Genomic DNA, 25,000 nt, shown 5'->3' with positions numbered 1-25,000 from the left:
GAGTGGCGCGCTACATGCTTGTAGGTCTGCTATTCTTGAAAATGTGGCGCAAATCTTTGAATATATCTTTTTAACTCAAATCTTTGCTTCTTGGGGGGGTCCCTGGAACAACATATTTTCAGATGGGGGTCGGCAGCCAATTACAGATAATCTTGGGGGTCCTTGACATGAAAATGTTTGAGAACGACATAGAAACATGAGGTATTTCAGAAAACTGTCATGATTTAGAAGGCATTTTTGTATAATCGTTCTCAGGTCAAAACGGGTTAAGCGCGTATTAATTTCAAGCAAACATACATGCGACTCTCTCGAACACAATAAAGATAAATGGCTCGATTAGACGCCGTAAACAAAAAGGAACGCCAGAGAGGGCCTTTAATGAGTTTTGGGGCATGTAAGGAATTACCGCTCCCTAAGTAATGAGCGGTGTTGGAGTTTTCATGCAAATTGGCAAACAGGAACGATTCGCTGTCCCGCTTTTTGAATTGCATTTAGATAAGGGGGCGTCGCGCGCGAGGGAGCGCAACGGTTCATATCGGCACCTCCTCTAACACTTCCTAAGTCTCTCTCTCTCTCTCTCTCGCTCTTTCTTTCTCTCTCTCTGGCCACTTCCTCTCTCTCTCTCTCAAACTTTCCTCCAACTTTCTTCATTCATTCATTCAGCGTTCCAGCCATAGAGTATAAAGAAGGATAGAGACTGAACTGGCGCGAAGCTCCGCCGCCTCCGCTATTCATGTCAGTGGAAGTTGCTCAGGCGTTTTGAAGCACCCGGAAGGACCGTCTCAAAACGTCTACTTCCGCATTTGCCAACCAAATTTTGGTTGGAAAATGCGGAAGTGCAACCGAGCGTTCAATGTTAAAGCCCAGCTGCACGGGGTTTCCCGGTCATGAATCCACGGGTCCGCCTGTAGTCCCTCCTCTTACCACTAGGGCCCAGTGCTTCAACGTTGGAGCGCCTCACTGGCCCCTTGGCTGGAACTTCCTGAAAGTGCTCCCAAAGTGCTAACCTTCAACAATGACCATTACATGGTGCTCGTACACTTTGAGCTCCATAGCTCATGGAAAGTTGGACCATACTACTGAATAGAATACTGAATACTGGTTTGACGATGCCAGTCCTCTCCTCAGCCGCTATCCTCAACCAAAAATGAGACTCTGTGATATCCATATCCAATTATTCTCCATTCACAGAGCAGGGCCAGATGAAATCGCATATTCATAATTTAATATAGCTTCAGTTTTCCCCCTCATTTAGCTCTGCAATGTTCTGCTGGGAATGTGGGTGGGTGCGTGGGTGGGTGCGTGCGTGCGTGCGTGCGTGCGTGCGTGCGTGCGTGCGTGCGTGGGTGCGTGCGTGCGTGCGTGTGCCAGTGTAAGACAAGGGTGATGGCCCGTAGACAACGAGGGCAGCACAGGGGGCCTGGTGCGTGAATATCAGTGCATATTGCACACCAGCCAAAGCCTTTGGCTCCACCATGTGAGGAAAAAAATGCTTCACGGAGCCAAATTGAAGGTGTGGCCCCGACCTATACCCAGAGCCCCCATTATTAGTTAACGGCATTTGGGATTCGGCACTATATAAGGCATCAAACGATTTTATTTGCTCCAGTTGTTTTTTGGCAGACGATCAATCTCTCTGTTAATTATCTCTTGTCAAGTAATGCACTTGTCGTGGGGGGGGGGTTGCATTCACTCTGTGTGTACGTGACTCTACGGGGGGGTTATGTGGTTCGTGTGGGTGCTGCTCTTTGCCTGTGTGTGTGTGTGTGTGTGTGTGTGTGTGTGTGTGGGTGTGTGTGTGCGTGCGTGTGTGTGTGGGTGATGGTGGTGGCATCAATCTGTGAAAGGCCCCCGTCGTCCACTTATGTCAAGTGCTTCAGCAGTCAGCTATAGGGCGCGTTGCAGAGCAGTCAGCTATAGGGCGCGTTGCAGAGCAGTCAGCTATAGGGCGCGTTGCAGAGCAGTCAGCTATAGGGCGCGTTGCAGAGCAGTCAGCTATAGGGCGCGTTGCAGAGCAGTCAGCTATAGGGCGCGTTGCAGAGCAGTCAGCTATAGGGCGCGTTGCAGAGTAGTCAGCTATAGGGCGCGTTGCAGAGCAGTCAGCTATAGGGCGCGTTGCAGAGCAGTCAGCTATAGGGCGCGTTGCAGAGCAGTCAGCTATAGGGCGCGTTGCAGAGCAGTCAGCTATAGGGCGCGTTGCAGAGTAGTCAGCTATAGGGCGCGTTGCAGAGCAGTCAGCTATAGGGCGCGTTGCAGAGCAGTCAGCTATAGGGCGCGTTGCAGAGCAGTCAGCTATAGGGCGCGTTGCAGAGCAGTCAGCTATAGGGCGCGTTGCAGAGCAGTCAGCTATAGGGTGCGTTGCAGAGCAGTCAGCTATAGGGCGCGTTGCAGAGCAGTCAGCTATAGGGCGCGTTGCAGAGCAGTCAGCTATAGGGCGCGTTGCAGAGCAGTCAGCTATAGGGCGTGTTGCAGAGCAGTCAGCTATAGGGCGCGTTGCAGAGCAGTCAGCTATAGGGCGCGTTGCAGAGCTGCTCTGGTGTAAACCCCCCTCCCCAGATCCAGCAGTCCCTTCATGTACTCCGCTGTTTGGCTGCCTGCTTTATCTGAGTGGAATTCATTCATATAAACACAGTTCTCTAGTCTGGACTGCCAGGGCCCTATTATGCGTGTCTTAAGTACCAGGTCTTATGACTTAACTTAACACCTGGAGGCGTGGTCAATGCTGTTTGGCCACTCAGAATAGCCAAATGGCATTGATCACGCCTCCAGGTCTTAAGTTAAGTAATAAGACCTGGTACTTAAGACATGCATAATAGGGCCCCCAGTGTCATCAGTGTATATACGGCTGCCAACGTTCATACAGTGGGGGAGACAGAATGTGTTTCCGCCTTCTACATACAGTGGGGGAGTCAGTATGCGCTTCCTTCCACCTTCTACATACAGTGGGGGAGTCAGTATGCGCTTCCTTCCACCTTCTACATACAGTGGGGGAGTCAGTATGCGCTTCCTTCCTTCCTTCTACATACAGTGGAGGAGTCAGTATGCGCTTCCTTCCTTCTACATACAGTGGGGGAGTCAGTATGTGCTTCCTTCCTTCCTTCTACATACAGTGGGGGAGTCAGTATGCGCTTCCTTCCACCTTACATGCAGTGGGGGAGTCAGTATGCGCTTCCTTCCTCCTTCTACATACAGTGGGGGAGTCAGTATACGCTTCCTTCCGCCTTCTACATACAGTGGGGGAGTCAGTATGTGCTTCCTTCCTTCTACATGCAGTGGGGGAGTCAGTATGCACTTCCTTCCTTCCTTCTACATACAGTGGGGGAGTCAGTATGCGCTTCCTTCCTTCCTTCTACATGCAGTGGGGGAGTCAGTATGCGCTTCCTTCCACCTTCTACATACAGTGGGGGAGTCAGTATGCGCTTCCTTCCTTCCTTCTACATGCAGTGGGGGAGTCAGTATGTATTACATACATACAGTGCAGAATACAGGTAGAGTGAGCGGATGCGAACCACAAGGTTCCCAGTCCAAAAAGTTAGTTTGAAGTGTCCTTGAGCAAGACTCTGAACCCCGAAATTGCTCCCGAAAACTGCAGGTTGGTGCCTTGCATGGTTTCCCCTCTGGCATCGGTGTGTGAATATGTGTGTGAATGGGTGAATGTAATGCACAATCGTCTCTGTAAAGCAGCCTTGGATAAAGGCGCTATACTGTATATAAATGCACCATTTACCATACAGTGGGTGAGTGAGAATGAGCTTTCCGACCTTAGATACAGCGAAGGTGAGTCTGAATGGACTTCCAACCTTTCTCGCAGTATAGGGGAGTTTGGAGTGGATGTCCAGGGGGTGGGGCTGGCAGGAGGTATTGTCAGTATTACAGACTCAGTTAGTCAGTGTCATTTAGCGCCACCTCTCTGCCCCTCCCCTGCAGCTGTGGAGTCTGGACCCATGCAGCCAGATGATAAAACGGTGGCGGTGGACTGCCTTTAGGGTGGGGGTGAACTGCCTTTAGGGTTGGGGGAAGTAAATAAGATTTATTTTATAGCAGTGAGGCACGTTCAGACAATGAAAACAATGAAATCACACCCGTGTGAAGTGAGGGGGGCGATCTTATCGTCGTACAATCATCATACGTCATCTCATTCCGACCCGATCGGAATTTGCGTCCTCATCTAACGTCTTCGAATGTTTGTGTCACGCAGTGTTTGCGTTTACACGAACACTCAAAATTGTCCATTCATCGTCAATGGGATTTAATGTTTGTGTTAGGACAAAGTTTGTAACCTGACTCCGCCAGCTGGTGGCAGCAGTGAGTTCCTCCTCCTGCTCCCATCTGGTCTCTCTCTCTCGGGCAGAGACGATGTACTCCGAACAAGATCTGATCCGAGCGATATGCGGCCGCTAGAGGCGGGATCAACGCCAGACTGGTGACGTATTGTAGCAGTGCCACAGCGCTCATGTAAACACAAGCTAACAGGACTACAACTCTAAATTAATATGGAGATATCATAATTTTTGTCCCGCTGCTTCCGTTTCATCGTTTCTGCTTGAGAGAGACCAGATCAAGGTAGGAGGAGGAGGGAAACGTGTGAACTCAATACTGCCGCAATCTGGCGGAAGTCAGGTTACAAAGTTTGTGCACATACACCAAAAGCTGGACATCGCCACCTCAACAAAATGGAGTCATCGGTTATTGGGACGTTTAGGGGACGTTTAGGTTTCACTCCGTTTCTGTTGTCGAACAATGAACTGGCATAACGGATCACAAATTGAAGGCATGGCTCTGGCATACTGTATAAATGGTAAATGGTAAATGGTGCATTTATATAGCGCCTTTATCCAAGGCGCTTTACATAGATTGTGCATTACATTCACCCATTCACACACACATTCATACACCGATGGCGGCGGAAGCCATGCAAGGTACCAACCAGCACATCGGGAGCAATTTGGGGTTCAGTGTCTTGCCCAAGGACACTTCGACATGTAGACAGGAGGAGCCGGGATTCGAACCGCCGACCCATGGATCATTGGACGACCTGCTCTACCTCCTGAGCCACAGCCGCCCCCTCCACAGCCGCCTAGCCGCAGCCGCCGTATCTAATATGTGACCCAGTGCAGCAAATAAGATGGTGCCGTGCCGACTGTACTGGAAACCTAAAAGATGATGATTTCTGTGACTTGTTGCTATTGCCTCCTGTCTTCTATTATTTCACAGGGATAACTCATCCCTTTTGTTAAAAATCATGTCAGCTCATATCATGCAGTCTTTCATACGATCTCGTGCAATAACGGCGCAAGAAGAATCGCTCACAACGTGGCATGTCAACTCAAAGTTATTAAATTAACCACAAAAATCTAGTTAAAAGTGATCCTCGCCCAAGTTTTAAAATGAAAGTGTCGAGATTCTTCTTCGGGTTCATGAAAAATTATGTGAAACACAGGAAGTGAAGCGTTACAAATGGATATTTTGGCCCTATTTGGGGTAATTTTCCCTGCAAAGTCGCTCTCTCTCCTTGGAGAAAACCTTTATAGCCTTCGTTACCCTATTATCTATAGTAAAGAATACTTAACTATGTCAAATTGGAAAGAATCAGATGCTTGCTCATGGCTCCCTGAAAGAATTCAGTAAGATCATGTGGGACCCTTTTTTATATTATATTATATTATTTTTATATTATTTTAATGAGCTGAGACTCCCTGATATTTCGGACTGATTGTCTAATCAGTCATCCATAAAGTGGTGGCATGTTAGATGGCTGATGGACTAATATTCATAAAAGAAATTACCAGTAGTTAATTATTATTATTATAATTATTATATATGTTTCCCTTTTTCCCCTCTTTGTATTCTGTCTAATATAATTTTCTATCCCATTAGGTTGTGCTGTTGTCTTGTCTTTTTTCAATTTTGTGTCTACACGACAGTATTTGTCTTTGTCTTTGTGAAAGTCTTGCTTATTGTTGTTGTTTTCATATCGTCTTGATCACTTTCACCTCTTCATGTCCTTGTAAACTTGTTGTAAACTTAAAAATACCAAATAAAGAGATTGTGAAAAAAATGGCTGTTTAGCTGTGCATAATAGGAGATGAAAGTGACGGATTGTGGACATAAAGTTTAGGTGAGTGAAATTCAACATAATGTTTCCCGTCAGGCACGTGCTCACACGTGCTCACACGTGCCTGACTACAAGCTCACAACGCTGTTGTGAGCTTGTAGATCGGCTATTTTCAGCAAATGTAAAAACAGTCATTACGACAGCATCAAGGCCTTGCCAAAATACATTTTGGTCAACTAAATCACCTTTAGATTTAGTCGACTAAAATCTTATGATATTTAGTCGACTAAAACTAGACTAACACTAAAACATTCCAGGTGACTAAAATGTGACTAAAACTAAATGAAAACTATTCAAGAGACTATGACTAAAACTAAAATCAAAATGTGCTGCCAAGAACAACACTGCACAAAAGGGAGATTCTTCTCACCTTCGGTCCAGTGCTCCTATTCACACAATACACAATGACTTCTGAGATAGGAGTCTGGCTAGAGATTACTCCATAGACAAAACATCCTTTGCTACATTTGATTGCTATTCTTGTTCTAAAACAATAGAGAGCGCAGCTGTTCCAAGTTTCAGTCTGATTAGTGATTAACCACTTGCACCCCAGTCTAACGATAATCCCTACTGTGTGAACTGATAATAGGGTGAACATTAGTGGCAAAAATAGCCAGATCTAAAACTCACAACACCCACCCACCCCTTTTTCTTGTTATTCTTGCTATTTCTTGCTATTTTTTTGAAAATCGCGAACACCATATTTTCAGATGGGGTCGGCGGCCAAATAGTATACAGATAATTTTGGGGGTCCTTGACATGAAAAAGGTTGAGAACCACTGACATAGAAACATGGGATTTTCAGAAAACTGTCAGGATTTTAGAAGACATTTGTAGAATCGGCTGCAGTCCAAAATGGGTTAAGTAAAACATGTGAGTACTTTCTCCGCCACGGCCTAAAGCCTAGCTGGCATATGATGATTAAAAGTTGTACATCATCTCCACTGTCAGATTTATGTCATTCAGATTTCTCTTGTCATCCACTAAATGTCATTGTTAATTGCTTGTGTCACTTATGGTTCTATCACCAGTCAATCAAGGGCTTTGGTTTGTAAGTGTACCGGTTTAATGGCTGCCCCACACTCGCACTGCGAGTCCTTCGTGAAGGGAAGTTATAGGTGCAGTGTTGTTTTTGGCAGCAAATTTCGATTTTAGTTTTAGTCATAGTCTCTTGAATAGTTTTCATTTAGTTTTAGTGAGCAGTGCATGGTGTCATGGTGTTTTTTTACTGGTACCACAGCGTTTTGATGACGCCCCGTGCACGCGCGTGCATGTGTGTGCATGTGCGCATCACAGAACACAGAACAGCTGTTATAGCCTGCATGCCAATTGTTAAATAGTGTATGAGAGCTTTAGACACAAACACAAAAGTAGACTTAAAATAGTCAGACAAACATCTTTACTGCACACTAGCGAAACCAAAAAGTTTGCTTTGGACGAATGAATCTGTTCTGGAGGAGGCATTCTTCTTGTGTGCAGAACACCACACAGCAGCAGAAGCCTACTGGAACCATAGCCTACTGCTGTAAGTGTGCATGTGAGGTCTGGACTGGAATCCAGAAGAGCGACAAAGCAGCAGCAGAAAGGAGAGCTAGGCGAAAGGCACCTCAATCGGCGTCAGCAGGCGACGGCAGCGCATTCAAATGCCATCACTGCCAAAGAGACTGTCACTCACGTGTTGGGCTGCTCAGACACACAAAGTACTGTTCCCTCAGCACCACCTGATCCAATCCAAGTGCGCTTGTGCCATGGTCTCTCTCGAGGGCCGCTCGAGAGAGAGAGACCATGGCACAAGTGCACTTGGAGGGGGGCGCCAGTAAACCTAGACCACTGGGTACTTTGTGCGTCTTGGAAAGTCTGGTGACGCAAGGTTTGATTAGGTGCGTCTTCTCTTGACTCTAGGGGGACGCGTTCTAGCGTGCACGCACACGCACCGTTCCGTCCCTGCACGTGCACGTTAAAAAATGACTGGTACCACGGCGTGGTACTGCGTTCTACGAGCATGACACCACTGGTTGTGAGCTTGTAGATCGGCTATTTTCCGCATGCAAACCAAGTGTAAAATGACTTATACTGGATCTCTTGTCCACTAGTCCCTTCCTAACATTTTAGTCTAGTTTTTATTTGTCGACGAAATTGTCAGTATATTTAGTCTTAGTTTTAGTCATCGCAGACCTACAAGCTTGTAGATCTGCTATGTCTTCATTTAGTTTCCATGTAGTTTTCGTCAGTGGAAAAAGGCAGTCGACGAACAATTTTCGTCTTAGTCGACGAAATCAACACCGGTTAGGTGACACAAGGCAGTGTACCGTTTCCAGTATGTGTGTCTCTAAGCAGAAACAGACATATTTATAATCTTCACACGCATAAAAACAAAAAGTACTTCACAGGAACAACATTGGTGTAAGAGATTCACTGAGAGATATTCTCTTGGAATATCAACTATACAGTACAAAGAATATTTCACCAGTTGGCATTTCTTGGTCTCAAAAAAATAAAACGGAAAAGATGCCAGTGCAGCAACTCAAGAAGACGCCAGTGACAGTGATCTGTGCATTGATAGTTAGACTCAGTTGACATATTCCAAGTTGAGGGGGGGGGGGGAGACCTCTTTATTCCAAGGAGGATTTCTGTTAGAATTATTGATGAAGTTAAATTGCGTTCTTCACTAACGTCTGAATCGCTCTCGGTTGCTACAGGCGATCGATAAACCGGAAATGGTACATCAGTGAAAAGGTTCCCCTCCGTCCACTTCCATTTCATTGAGACACTTCGGCTCAGATTGACCATAGACCATTTATTGCAAAGCTATTGCATGTTAGTTTGGCGGTGGGGGAAATGTTCACGCAGCGCCGCACAAGCTGCTTGACGGCTCAGCATAGAGAAAGAGAAGTGAGCTGAGGCTGCTTAAGTAGCCGCCTGAATTGCACTGTGGGAATGAGGGCGTGGCCTAGAGAGGCAGCGGATTTAAAGAAGCAGTATAGATCACTAGGGGGAATGAATGAGGGGGAACCATGTACACACATATATATAAACCATCTGCCCTCCGTGCCGCAATTAACTAACGCTACGCTTGAATTATCTCAGATTATTTTTCTTCCTAGATTGCGTTTTTGATCAAAACAAGCTTTATTCACAGCTAATAGCTAAACCCTTGGTGGTCGGCTGGTCACGGTTACAACATTTACATTTCGGCTGAATTAAAACTTTACACAGCCACATTTTTACTTCCGGTTCATGGTCTCCAAAATAAGAGCTCCCTCTAAGAACACACACACACGCGCACGTGCGCGCGCACACACACACACACACACACACACACACACACACACACACACACACACACACACACACACACACACACACACACACAGAGGTGTGTGTGCGTCCGCCTGTCCAAATCCATTTCTGGCCTGGCCAAAATCCAATGAGAAAAAAGAGGACAAAAACAAGACCTCAGAACTATTAGTGGACAGCTGATTGGCCGTTGCGGTAGAGCGCGACCCTCAATCACTCATTGGAATGTAAATGCATGCCTTTCAGCCTCTGTATCCTACTCCTAACTCGTCTGGAAGGTATATCTCTTTGAAAACCTTTAGTGCTACGATTGTGCGCGGGGAGACGACAATTAACACATCTTGCCTGCCAAAGCGTAATTCCTGGATACGCCACTGGGGTGGTACTCACTCAGCATGCCCATGCCCAGCATGAAGGCGTCCATGGTGTAGGGTAGGCCCCTGGCCCGGCCTCGTGTTCCTGGAGGAAACATCACTTCCTTAGGTTGGGCCTTCTTGCATTCTACCTGTTGGAACACAATGACACAAATATAGCACAAGTTCAATAATGGATAACATCATAGTCCCAATTATTATTAACCCATTTTGGGGCGGGAACTCCTGTTGGTGTTTATCATTATGTTGTACTTTAGCTGTTGAAAAATAGCAGACCTACAAGCTCGTAGCGCGCAATATATATTAATAATAATAATATGCAACAAATCAGAAATCCTATACTCATTGGCCCAAACTCCCTAACCACTGTAACAACCTCCTCCCACATCTGTAACCTTAGTGCCACATTTGATTCCACCCTCTCGTTCCTCGCCCACATAAACCAGATCACCAAAAACTGCCTTCTTTCACCTCAGGAATATATTTGCCCTGCCTCCGGCCCCATCCATGCATACATTACATCCCGGATTGATTAACTGCAACAGTATATCCTCAACGGCACCACCACCTCCAAAGTCCTCAACAAACTCCAACACGTCCAAAACTTATATAGCTGCCCATCTGCTGACCAGTACACGCTCCAGAGATCACAGTACGCCTGTCCTCCACGACCTACACTGGCTCCACGTCAAACAAATAATCCACTACGAAATTCTGCTCACCACCTATAAAGAACTCAACAACCTCGCTCCCTCTATACCTCTCTGAACTTCTTAACCCATTTAGACCTACGTTTGATTCTACAAAATGTCTTCTAAATCATGACAGTTTTCTGAAAAACCCATGTTTCTGTGTCAGTCGTTCTCAAACTATTTCATGTCAAGAACCCCTAGAATTCTATATATTTGGCCAGCCTGTTGTTCCAGGGACACCCCCCAGAAGCAAAGATTTGAGTTCAAAACGTTTGCTCTGAAAGAATATATATTCAAAGATTTGCACCACATTTTCACGAGTTTTCAGCAGACCTACAAGCTTGTGGTGCTGCACTCGGTGCCGCGCTATGAGCTCGTAGATCTGCTATTTTTTAATAGCTAAAGTATAACATAATGCTTAAAACACCAAAAGGGGTTTCCGCGCAGAATGGATTAAACATTATGTCCCCCCCTCGCTCCCTCAGGTCCAGTGAAGCCAACCTCCTGAAGGTCCGCAAGGCCAAGTATACCGCACCTGGGGGAGGACAGGGCCTTCTATATGTTTCTGTCCCCTCCCTCTGGAGTGCACTCCCCAACCATCACAGAGTTGCCCCCCCCCGCCCCCCTTCCTCCTCTCCTTCAAAACCTCACTCAAAACCCACCTCTTCAAGATAGCCTTCCCCGCAGCTGAGGTCTGGATAAGATGTCCCCCACCATCCCTTGTTTATCCTTTTATCTTTTCAACCTAGCACTTATCTTGTACCTGTTTTTTTGTTTCTTCTTTTGTTTTCTTGAATAAAATGTGTTCCTTATTCTTTCATGTAAAGAGCTTTGGGTATTTAGAGAAGCGATATATCTATTTGAGCTATTATTATTATTATGCAGAGTATAATTTATAGAGCTGTTTAATGACACAACCAAGATAGTCACAAGTTCATAACTGATAATAATGGTGAATTTGCCCAGGTGGCCTGATAATTACTTTTGCATTGTGGTATAATTACTGTATACATCATGGCATTTTAATACTGCTTAGACCAAAGGCAATGCACAGCTTCTGTACGTCACAGTTTCACTTAGTTTTATAGCACACTTATAGACTCTATAAGTGTGCTATAAAACTAAGTGAAACAAGCAAACATTGCAGACCTTTCTTCTGGCACTCTATAATATAGAGAGCCAGAAGAAAGGTCTGCAATGTTTGCTCGTTACAGAAGAAGACAGAGGAAACAGCCAACGCAGGGTTTGTTTCACACTCTTCAGACAGTAATAGTCCAAACAACTACTGCAGGATATAATTGGCAAATTGTGTCAATTTAACTCTGACAAAGTCAAAATGGATCAAAAGTATATTAGGAATTGAAGAAATCCCCAAAAGGTACCACATCCAACATTTCAAATAAATGGAGCACTTCCACTTGTTTTATTGGCACACACCGATAGAAACGAACGCTTACGCTATTCATCAGAGCATTCACATCAAGTACATTCTATTCATTAAATGAACAGCCAATACACAAGGAGTAATGTGTCCATTCCTTTATGATTGCTAATTATGTGTGTCCATTAAATAGCTAGCGTTGATACAAAAAAATAATGGAACCCATCTATGTTTTTGCCAAAAGTTGCATTGTAACTTTTTTCAGTGAACTGAAGTAGTAACGTTTCCAGTCAAAATATCAAATGGATTTTAAGCAAAATCCTAAACCATTGTAATTTATCAAATTAAATATGGAAATAGCGAATAGGCCGTGTTTCCATCCTTGTATACATTTTTTGACATTGGTTTTCAAGATATCTGGCTAACCAGTCTTAGATACAGTGGACCCTTCTAGACTGCGCTTCAATGTACCTTATTGAACGGTAGTGAATAGCAAAGACTCTGGTGACAGGTAATGTACAATCATGTCAAGACTGTGGCGTAATTGTTTTGTCTTGTTTTTTTTGTTATTGTTTTTTGGGGTTTTTCTTTTGTCTGTGCATTGTAATGTCCGCATTGTGGTTTCCTATGTTGTGTTGAAAAAATAAAAAAGTGTGGTTCTATATACATTGAATTGCGATTGAACAGTTGTGACATTTCAGTAGCCTGGCTAATAAGCCAGACTAATATCACACAACACTAATCCGCCGGCAGGCAATTTCTTTTTGCCAACGGCTGATTCTGTCTGGCTTATTAGCCAGGCTAATCTGGCTAACTACATGAAGAAAGGGAGCAGCATGGCACGCACCCACACAGCCACAGGAGCATAACAACAACAGTCTGGTACACCACCCACCTACAGAACAGACATGGTGGAAATTATCTTTCTACTGCACTGTGTGTGGAGAATACCCTGTGACGTCACCATCAAGTGAAACAATGTGGATCACTGGCTTCAACGGGCCAGGACAATCCACCTTTCAGGAGGCCAAAGGAGGAGCTAAACTCATTTCTCCCATGTTTTTTTATGCTATGTTGATGAATTGAATGCACAGGACCACAATGGAAGTCCCCCCATGACTTTTTGCTTTATCCCTTTAGCCTGAATATATGACTGTATATATACCTCTCATGCTGTTTATTTTCACGATTCTTTTCAAAAATAGCAGATCTACAAGCTCGTAGCGCGGCACCGAGTGCCGCGCTACGAGCTTGTAGATCTGCTATTTTTCAATAGCTATAAAGTATAAGATAATGCTTAAAACACCAAAAGGGGTTCCCGCTCAGAATGGGTTAACCACATTTCTTTATTGGAATGTTTATACTACTAAACATAATTTGCAATTCATGTTTCTATGCAAGTAGTTAATGTTAATATGACTATTGTTAGGACTTAAGGACAGACAGAAGAGAAAGAGAGCAACGCACAGAGCGGTCTACACACAAGGTGCAGACTCAGGATAAAACAACATGAAAAAAGTTCCCATAGCCTTCATAGGCTGAAACATTGGCCTATTAAAAGGCTTTCCTCTTGTTTCTTTGCTTGGTAACAAGATATGTTTAGAGCGGAAGGGCATATTTTCATGTGACTCGAAGGGAACGGTTAGAAGGTGGTGCCCAAAAGAGATGAGTACGTTTTGTCTCGAAATGATCAAAAGGGTCAAAGTCACGATGAAGGTCATATACGTTGAGATGGCCAGATTTTCATGCTGGGACTTGTCAGCCGGCTGCCTATATACTGAGATGATTCACTTTTGTGTTGAAGGAGTCACGATTGAGAGTAGATATGCGGGCATTCTATCATGGAACTATCGTGGAAATAATCAGTAATAGCATTCAATGTGACAATCAATGGCAAAACTCTGGAAATTTAGTGGGAATTATTAGTCGCCTGCCTTGAATAGGAACAGACTGAGCAGGAAGGGACTAGTGGGCAAGAGATCCAGTATGAGTCATTTTACACTTGGTTGCATGCTGAAAATAGCAGATCTACAAGCTCACAACGCCTCGCGCTGCGACGCGTTGTGAGCTTGTAGATCGGCTATTTTCAGCTGAGCAGAACGGGAGAAGCACTGGACAGGTTCTTCCTAATCATGTCAGTGCATTTAGAAAAGCAAGGCAGGAATGTGATATACTGTAGAGAGAAATGTCAAACTGGCAAAGCACAATGTTATACTTTACTCCCTCTCCCCATCTCTCCTCTGCTGAAATCATTGTGTGTGTGTGTGTGTGTGTGTGTGTGTGTGTGTGTGTGTGTGTGTGTGTGTGTGTGTGCGTGCGTGCGTTCGTGCGTGCGTGCGTGCGTGCGTGCGTGCGTGCGTATTGTTGCCTTTATGCCAGTGTATGTTTGTTGAAGCGAACAAGGGAGGTTGGGGGGCGGGGAGGGGAGGGGGGGGGGTGGGGGTCTGTCTTCGGGCAAAGTTTGCCAAATGTTCTCATATCTCTCTCCGTCTTGTCTCTCGCCTGCTTCTTATCACCCAGCCGAGACCACCCTGCCCGGGGGCACTATTAGCCCCCCTGCAAAGGCAGGATCCCTCTCTCCCTCTCTCTCTCTCTCTCACTCACACACACACACACACACACACACACACACACACACACACACCAGTCAAATATATCACATAACAATCACACGCCTCACAGTTGTCCAGTTCCCGATCAATCTTATGCATGAGTGTAGCTACACGCAGTCGCACACAACACAACACAACACGACCTCTGCCTCCGACATGCACAATTTGGAAATGTCACACACACACACACACACACACACACACACACGCACACGCATGCACGCACACACACATGCGCACAAACACACACACACACACACACACACACACACACACACACACACACACACACACACACACACACACACACACGCACACACGGTTCTTATCAGGCAGCGAATCAAAAATGCTCATTTGTCCTAGTAGTGTGCCAAGGCCATTTGCTTAAGGTCAGAGAGCCTTTGTTTCAATGGCTCTGCCAATATCATCATTACGCCTCAATCAATACGCCAGAGGGGAAAAACACAATGTGGCAAAGGCCACTTTACCCTTCAAATCTCCCCTTTAATTAAACACAGTATAAAGCCAGCGCTGGAAATGACTGGAGGTGGGGAGGCGGGGTGCAATCATTGGCCCATCAGGTGGGTGAGGGGACGTGGCGAGCGGTGTGCGTGCGCTCCAGGGGCACGCAGCAAGATCCCCCGTCTCCCAATGCTAATGGGTATAGAAGGCCATTTTAAGATGCCTAAGCAGCATCCCATGCTATTACTATTACTTAACTATAATTATACAGATGGGGGGGGGGGGGAATCTGTGATGTCTGGATCTTGTTATTTTCAGGGTAGAGAAAAAAGATAGAAACTAAAGAGTTTGTGCGTGTGTGTGTGTGTGTGTGTGTTTGTGTGTGTGTGTGTGTGCGTGCGTGCGTGCGTGCGTGCGTGCGTGCGTGTCACCCATCCACAAGTGGCTGTCAGTGGGAGGGCTTTAGATTGGCAGTAGCAGCCAGCCCTGGCCCAGAGGGCCCAGAGGGCTGGGTGGGGCCATGACACATACAGTACTGGCAGACCCCTGCAGGAGCAATTTGGGGGACCAACATACTGGAACACAGCAGTCAGTCAGTCAGTCAGTCAGCACGCTGCCACTCAAAGTGACTACTGGCCAATCACAGCAGGTCTTTCCCAGGGCTTGTCACTGGGGTGGAGGTGATATCACTGAGGAGGAAGTAATGATTCTGACAAGTCCCGGAAAAAGACGCGCTGTGATTGGCCACTAGTCACTTTGAGTGGCAGTGGCAGTGGCCACTACCACTACCATACCGGATATAGCCAATATGGCGGCCTCCATAAGATACCATCTCGCTCCAATGGGATGCAGAACTTAGTTTAGACAGTTTTTGGTTTAGACTAGTCATTGGTTAGACCAGTCATTAGTCCTACAAACCCTCACCCTAAACCTAACCTCCCACGGGGCAGCACACCTAAACCTAACCTTAACCCATGTCTAACCAATGACTATAGCATTTGAAACAGACTTATAGCATGTCATGTAGACAGCACAATAAGTGCATTGTATGTAGTCATAGCACTTCATAGTATATATGTACAGCATAGTATAGCATATATGTATAGTTTATATGTATAGTGTCATTATATAGATATGTTCTAGTTATAGTTTATATGTATAGTGTCATTATATAGATATGTTCTAGTTACGTTCTTAGCTTACGCATGTTTCGCGATAAATGCATTTTACATATGTGATGTATTCCCATGCTTTTTGTTCTTGCTTAATGTAAGTCGCTCTGGATTAAGAGCGTCTGCTAAATGCCTAAATTGTAAATTGTCCCAACTAGTCTAAACTAAGTATTCACCCCGCTCCAATGAACTGCAGTGGCGAATTAAGTATTTAGGTTTTTATATCTGTGAGTCAGTCAGTAAAAAAAATTACCTTACTGTATGCACAGTAAGGTAATCGTGCCATTAGTGTCAGTAAAGCTGAGCGATCTGCTACTGCAGCAATCAAACGAAGAAACCACAGCAGTGAATACTCTGCTAGCATGTTAACCCGACTCCTTAATGGGGACTGGGGGATGTTTATTTAATTTAGAGCATTTTCTCGGCGCGGTGGTGCGACTGAAAATACAATTCTCCATCTGCACGGACGTGTGAAGACTCATCCCGACCAACGTGGGGGCACATTATTAAAAGCCAGCAGGCATAGTCAGTGTGTTGTGACTAGCAGAGCGGAGCCTGGGGAGTATGTGTACAACACCACGACAAAAACAACGAAAAGCTATTACTGGGTGGGTCAACAATAACATATGAATGATGAGTAGTACAAATCCTCTGTGTTAATTTACCACAAAGAGTGCAAGAAGGATTTGACTGAGCATGAATACTAAGATGTAGGGCAGTTGGATCGCTTCCCAACAGAGACTGGAACCTGTTTTCACGCACAGTAAAATCCACTTAGTGCTAATACATTTTTGGTTGAATAATTTGTCTCCGCCAATGCCGAAGGCGTGGCCGAGAGATATGTTTTCGCCCCTGTGTGTCCGTCCGTCTGTGAACAGCACATTTCCAGCAGTTGAACCGATCAGGGTTTTTTTTTGTTTGCTCCCGATCCGATTCCGATCATTTGAAAATGACGCGATCGTCCCAGATTTCCGATCACGTGATCGGATCGGGTCAACCAGACAAACAGAGACACATCAGACACAAATGGACATGATCACAACAAGACCAGGGCAGACCCAGGACCATAAGCATTGACAATCTAGTCATGTGATCAAGACAATCTGTGCGATTGGCTTCCAAAGTTTGCAGGAGTGGTCCAATTTGTACAAAATGCCTCAAATCATGAATGCATTGTCCGATTAGCGCGAAACTTTGCACACACATTAATTTCCTACTAGGCCGAGGAGGAAATGTCTCCCTTTTCACATTGGCCAATTTTAGCACCACCAGCAGGCCCGATTTCTGCCTGCTTGATATTACTCCTAACAGATTTTGTCCTAACATCACGGAATTCACATTCCATCCTGATTGGCTGGAGTTTGGCATGTAAAAATTTGCACGGGCTATCTGTGCAATAAATTCATCAACATGAATCCCTCAATCCCTCAACATTCTATTCTAGTCTATGACTGAATTCCGAACATTGCTGGCCCACAGTAAGCCACCATGGCAGAGACCTGTGCTCTGCACGTGGAGCACAATTTCTAGCTGTGACTGCAACCAAAATGTCCTCAGTTATAGTCTGTCTAAGTGGTTTAGTTCAGTGGTTCCCAAAGTGGGGTCCGGGGACCCCCAGGGGTACCTGAGGGAGTTCCAGGGGGGACCCAGCTAAATGATAGTTTGGAACCAAATGGACCCTTATGGGTCTGTAACTCAGAGAGTGCTCTCAGAGTTAAATTAGCATTGATTTTATAATATAAATTGGGGGTCCCAGAGATAGTGCCGCGCTATGAGCTTGTAGATCTGCTATTTTTCAATAGCTAAAGTTTAACACAATGCTTAAAACACCAAAAGGGGTTCCCGTACAGAATGGGTTAATACAGAGTATTAATTAATTAGGCTTTACAGTTCATAGTACTTCATACATGAATGTGTTTTTTTGCTATTAAATGGGGGTCCGTATAATGCATGTCAAACTGGGGGTCCTTGAAATTATCACTGCGACATAAAAATCTTCTCTTATGGAGGGGTCCCTGGCATATGGGGTGGGCTAATTAGTGTCAATTTGGGCGTCCTTGACATGAAACAGTTTGGGAACCACTGGTTTAGTTATCAAGTGCCTAATCTCTCAAGAACAGATACCGAGCTACAGGAAAACAGGGTGCTGTTTTTTTCTTGTTTCTTGTTGTTTTTGATTGATTTGAGTGAAAAGTGACAGAAACAGGTCTGTTTAGAATGTAGAATAGTACCGTACCAGAATAACTCAATAGTACAGTACCAGCCTCAGATGTCAACACAGGCAGTGTTGTTTTCGTCGACTAAAACTATGACGAAAAATGTTCGTCGACTACCTTTTTTCACTGACGAAAACTAAATGGAAACTAAATGAAATGTAAGCTATGATGACTAAAACTAAGACTAAATATACTGTCGATTTTGTCAATAAATAAAAACTAGACTAAAATGTTAGTAAGGGACTAGTGGACAAGAGCTTGTAGATCGGCTATTTTCAGCAAGTGTAAAATCAGCCATTACGTTGTTGACTAAATCACCTGTAGATTTAGTCGACTAAATTGTATGATATTTAGTCGACTAAAACTAGACTAACACTAAAACATTCCGGGTGACTAAAATGTGACTAAAACTAAATGAAAACGTTTCAAGAGACCACGACTAAAACTTGAATTTGCTGCCAAAAACAACACTGAACACAAGGCCACAAAACATAATTTATTAGATGACCTAACTCAATATATATGTTCAGGTCAAAGGTCAAGGTTAGTGATGGACCTTACAGCTCAGCTATGCCCACCTCTAGGTTGCCCTTGTTCAGCAGGGTGCTACTCAGGGCTGGACTGGGACAAAACAAAAATTCGGCCCGGTCATTTTCGCGCGAATTTGGCCCAGACCAGCTAGCCCACCACAACCAGCGCGCAGATAGCAGAAACTATACCGCCCGTTCCATCGAGACACACACAAACAAACAAGCCCTAATACCACCACTTTTACAGAACAACATAAATGATACAAACCAACAGACAACTACACAGCCCTTTGTTGCTCTTTGATAGAAGAGGGTTTATTTGTCACTCACTGATACAGGTACATTGAAATTATCATAAATGGTAAATGGTGCATTTATATAGCGCCTTTATCCAAGGCGCTTTACATTCACGCATTCACACACATTCATACACCGATTGCGGCGGAAGCCATGCAAGGTACCAACCAGCACATCGGGAGCAATTTGGGGTTCAGTGTCTTGCCCAAGGACACTTTGACATGTAGACAGGAGGAGCCGGGATTTGAACCGCCGACCCATGGATCATTGGACAACCTGCTCTACCTCTTGAGCCACAGTCGTCCCTATGATGGCACTGGCAGAATGGCAGCACGCCCGGACCTTTCCTGGTGGCCTGCCTGCCTGTCCAAAAAATATCATGGCGGCCCCCTGCGGTCGCGGCCCACCAGGAATATGCCCGGTACAGTACGTCCTATGGCCAGTCCAGCCCTGCATGGTGCTACTGCTGACTACAGTTATAGTGTTTCTAAACTGCTTATATAGTGGCTGTAGCTGCAGAACTAAATGTATTCTCTGGTTTATATATTATTGTTGAGTCACTCTCTCTCTCTCTCTCTCTCTCTCTCTGAGAACGTTAGAGTTCACACATTAAGCTATATCACAGATTTCCCATTTCCAATTCAAAGCTAGCTCACCCTGAATCAGAAGGGGGGGGACAGATAATCAGCATTTTCTCTGCGGCGGGAAGAAGCTTCCCTTCAGAGAAAGGACTTACACACCATACCAAACCTCTTTGGCTTGAAATGTGCTCCCCAAAGCACATTTCCTTCAGTTTAACACATTTTGGGCGGGAACCCCTTTTGGTGTTAGCATTATGTGCATTATATGCTTTAGCTATTGAAAAATAGCAGATCTACAAGCTCATAGCGCGCCACCGAGTGGCGCGCTATGAGCGCTATGGCGCGCTATGAGCACCGAGTGGCGCGCGCCACCGAGTGGCGCGCTATGAGCTTGTAGATCTGCTATTTTTGAAAAATCGAAGAACGACTGACATAGAAACATAGCTTTTTCAGAAAACTGTCAGGATGTAGAAGACATTTTTAGAATCTGATCAAAATGGGTTAAGAGAAAGCTTTCTCTCTGTCTCTCTCTCACTGACAGGGTTGATAAGAACTGAGAGAGGGGTATAGGGTGCTAAAAAGAATACTGCTATTTGAGCTGAAATGTATTAGGGATTAGGACAGCACTGGCATGACTAAAAGATAATGACTACATCCTCAAACACACCATTATTTAATAATCATAACTTACTCCAATTCATAATTAAATCAATCTAACACCTATATCTGGCCTAGCGTATAAACGAAAGGGCCCCCAACCAAATGGAATTGAAACCAAAGTGACGCAACAATTCAACAAGAGAATTGGCTATAATTATTTATTATGCAAATGCCAACACACATTACTCCTGAGAAACAAAGCAAAAACAAGACATTGCATTGTTGGTCTATGTGTTCGGAATTAAACATTCATGCTCATTATGATGAATTCCTGTTCTGTCTATGATGAATTCCTGTTCCGTCTATGATGAATTCCGGTTCTCTTATGAATTCCTGTTCTGTTCTTTGACTATATAGAAGTGTATATTTGTACGTCTCTAAATGTTTTGATGAATTGAACAAGGTGGACCCTCTTGTAAACAAGTGTAATGCTTAATTGGGTCGTCCACTCACAGTTAACAGTCTTTGTATTGAGTTTGTGCTTGAAATGTACTGTAATTCTGCAAACTGTTAATAAATATTTCAATCAATCAATCAAAACTCCATCGCACGCCGGCATTGCTTGCCGAAAATAACAGATTTTTTTTATGATTAACCCATTTAGGCCTGACGTCGAAATTTTAAAAATGTCTTCTAAATCATGACAGTTTTCTGAAATACCTATGTTTCTATATTACTGGTGCTCAATATTTCATGTCAAGGACCCCAGAAATTAGGCCTATATTTAATAGGCCGCCGACCCCCATCTGAAGATATGTTGTTCCAGGGACCCCCCAGAAGCAAAGATTTGAGTTAAAAACGTTCGCTCTGAAAGAACAATATATTCAAGGATTTGCGCCACATTTTCACGATTTTTCAAAAATAGCAGACCTACAAGCTCATAGCCCGGCACCGAGTGCCGCGCTATGAGCTTGTAGATCTTGCGCGTGCGGACTCGGCCCCCAGCCTGGTACCCTAGTCAAAATATGGCCCTTGAGGAAAATTAATTGGGGAACCCTGCTGTACAGAATGGGTTAACACAGAGTATTAATTAGCCTTTACAGTTCATAGTACTTCATACGTGAATGTGTTTTTTTCGTTTTGTTTTTTGTTGTTGTATCTGCTTGGATGAGAAAAGTCTTACTTCAGGCTCCACAGACTAGACAGACAGTCAGGGATAACAAACAGAGACCTGGCAACATGCAGGGCTTATCTTTACCAAACTGTCAATCAGAGGAATCTCTTTCACAGCCGTGTTGCCTCCACCAAATTATCCCATTTTGTGCGGGAACCCCTTTTGGTGTTTTAAACATTATATTATAATTTAGCTATTGAAAAATAGCAGATCTACAAGCTCATAGCGCGCCACCGAGTGGCGCGCTACGAGCTTGTAGGTCTGCTATTTTTGAAAAATCGTGAATATGTTTATTTCAGAAAACTGGAGGATTTAGAAGATTTCTTTTAAATTTTGAGGCGTAAATGGGTTATATATGCTCCAGCAGACACGTCTGTCTGTGTGCATCTATATGCCACCAGCTCCTATAGATGACACCAGGATAATTACACAGGGTTTCTGCTCCAGGCACAGCGTCGTGTCTGCTTCTCTAAACATTCTCCCAAGGAGTCAGTGGTGGTGGTGGTGGTGGAAGCAAGCAGCTACAGCCAGGGACAAATTAGCCATTGGGCCAGTGTGGCCGTGGCCCAGGGGCCCTTGGCTCTCAGGGGTCCTTCGGGGGAAATTGGACCGTGAGGTACTAGGTTTGACGCCCTGAAAAGGGCTCCTGAGGCCCTTCATTGGCTGTTGATTTTGTTAAATATAGGTTAAAAAGATGATAAAAACAATGTTGATGATAAAAACAATGTTGATGATAAAAACAATGTTGATGATAAAAAAAATGTCGCAGGGGGCCCTATATTACCGGCCCAGGGGCCCTCATGGGGGTTAATCCTCCCCTGGCTATAGCTATTGCTACACCATGCATATAAGTACCTACCAGTGGTGGAGAGTAACTAAGTACTAAGTACTGTACTTAAGTACAATTTTGAGGTATTTGTACTTTACTTGAGTATTTCCAATTTCCAGTACTTTTACTTCTACTCCACTACGCATCTCAGAGCCAAATTTTTTACTTTTACTCCACGTATACTACAATTATTTGAAAACGTTAAGTTACTATAGTTACTTTGGAGATTTTAATTTTGATTAGAAGACATACATTAACCACTTCAACCCTTAGCTCTGGTCCATAGCCTTACTGCTTCTGATTCTGCCCTGCATTAAGGCTATGCTACTTTCGCTCTTAAATCTCACATGGAACTCAGACCAGCCTCTCGTCTTTAGCGTAAATAAAAAGAACGTTTTTGCTACTCACCAAAACAAAGACGGGTTGTGTCATTAGAAAGCCTACTTTCCTTAGTTGGACGCACTCTGAGCCCCCCACCACGCATATAAACTGTACTTTTTGGCCAGAAAGGGAGGAAAAATATTCTCTAAGAGGCAATTCTCTGGGCAATATCGGTAGAGGGCGCATTGGAGTAACTAAAAGTATTTTTTTTCCGGTGGAAACAAAATCCCTTTTTGGCCAAAAAGTACCGTTTATACGTTTATACAAAGTCAAAGTCGTACTATTTGTCACAGACATTACCGCAGTGAAATTTGTTCTCCGCATTTGACCCATCTCTTGGAGCGGTGAGACGCAGCCAAGGAGCGGTGAGCTGCAGCCGTGCCGCGCTCAGGAATCATTTGATTAGTTGATTTGACCCCCCCAATCCAACCCATTGATGCTAAGAGTCAAGCAGGGAGGCATTGGGTCCCATTTTTACAGTCTTTGGTATGACCCGGCCAGGGATCGAACCCCGACCTCCCAGTTTCAGGGCAGACACTCTAACCACAAGGCCACTGAGCTGGTTTATACAGACCCAACATTGAGAGCCATATTGCAAGTGTGTGCGTGAGAATGACAGACACACGTTTCTGTTCCACACAGTTGGAAAAGGCTTTTTTCTTTAGAACTCTATTAAATCGAGGCCTAATAGATAATTTGACCCAGCAAATTGCATGGCTGTTAAAACATGAATAATTTACATAAAATACAAAGTACAATATGACCATGAATAGTCAAGCATCAGAGATACTGTACGATAGACAAATATTAATATGTTTAAATGTAGTAGAAGTAGACCAAATTTCTGCTGGTCTATGAAAAGGTTTTTATACTTTTTATATACATGTGCTTTTAATATTTATACTAAATACATTTTACCACCAGATACTTTTCTTAAGTACATATGAAGTACTCACAGAAGATTACATTTACCATTTGTAGCAGTGTCTTGACTGCAAATACAGTACTTGTAGGAGTAAATTGAATAATTTGGGACCCTGAGTGAGTCACTAACATTGCGCGTGCAATTGTGAGCGTGCTCACTTGACTTGACAATTGGCTCGGCACAAAGCACATACATACAGCAAAGATAAATGTACAGCAGTTTAGAAACTGTCCTCCAGTGACATCATCATTAGGTAGATTTTTTTACAAAAATGTTTAGATTTTCATTATCGTGAGAACGATGGCTTCCATTTTCGCATTGCAACTTTTCAGGACTAGAAAGCCTGCCGTTTCTATTAGCTTGTATTCCCCATCGATGATGTCACTGGAGGACGGTTTCTGAACTGCCCACAGCCCTCCTATGAGACACAGAACGAGTCGAAAAAAATTGCGCCATTTTTTTCATGATTATTAGTGAGGACCTATTATATGAAGATAGGTTGAAAAGTGGTGAAGTGGTCCTTTAAGTATTGTCAATATGCAACTACTTAAGCCCCATTTCAAAAATAGCGTTAACATTTTTCTTTAAAGGAGCATTCAGTGATTTGGGTGATTTGGAAAACCACCCAGTCCGCCCCGGTAACAAAATGTGCACATGCACGCTCTACAGTGGGGGGGAAGTGCAACAGGCCAACAGCATGTGCACCAAGGCCCGCCCCCACTCGATCATGATTGGAGGAAGGCCCCTCTCATCCTGATGAAGGCTTTGCCACCCGCCACCAAAACTGAAACTAGGGTTTTTTTGACCCCAGGGGCTCACTGGGGACAGGGAGGAACTCCTTATATGGTCAGCACACTCTATAGTAGGGAGGATTATCCAGAAAAAAAAGAAAAAATAAGTGATATTTGAATTAAGTCAAATCACTGAATATACCTTTGAAGCTTACTGGCTATTTCTATTAATTTCTGTTAACTTTGTTAGAATTTTGTAAAATGTTGGTAAAAATGTGACATTCCCTAAACAGGGCGGCCAGGTTGAACGTGGGTTAATTCCTCCTATAAATGACCCCCTGTACTTGAGGGAGTTGCATGAGGTTAGACTAACATGCCAGTACTGCCTCTGGGATTCCCAGTTTATTGATATATGGTGCTCTGTGCCAGGTGCTGCAATCTGTACACACACACACACACACACACACACACACACACACACACACACACACACACACACACACACACACACACACACACACACACACACACACACACACACACACACTCGACAGTGTGCTCGGGCTCGATCCATAATGCGCTAACGACGGAACAAATCATTATAACTCTGGAAAACACGACGGCTAAGCTC

General features: G+C 44.3%; 1 protein-coding gene across 1 annotated transcript in view; it reads right to left on the bottom strand.

The window, feature by feature from the left end:
* The window catches only part of LOC306932890 (RNA-binding protein Musashi homolog 2-like), a gene marked incomplete at its 5' end in the record, with an annotated part of 81,658 nt that extends 59,678 nt beyond the window's left edge, over window positions 1–21,980 (bottom strand). The window contains 2 exons of the mRNA XM_079514866.1: window positions 9,803–9,917; window positions 21,933–21,980. Coding sequence (XP_079370992.1) covers window positions 9,803–9,917; window positions 21,933–21,980 — 163 coding nt within the window. The remainder of the gene's footprint in view (window positions 1–9,802; window positions 9,918–21,932) is intronic.
* Window positions 21,981–25,000: the final 3,020 nt, after the last annotated feature.

This window comes from Electrona antarctica (assembly GCF_951216825.1).
Source record: "Electrona antarctica genome assembly, chromosome: 11".
Taxonomy (NCBI): Eukaryota; Metazoa; Chordata; class Actinopteri; order Myctophiformes; family Myctophidae; genus Electrona; species Electrona antarctica.
Note: the sequence above shows the minus strand (reverse complement) of the source record. Positions and strands in the feature narration are given on the sequence as shown.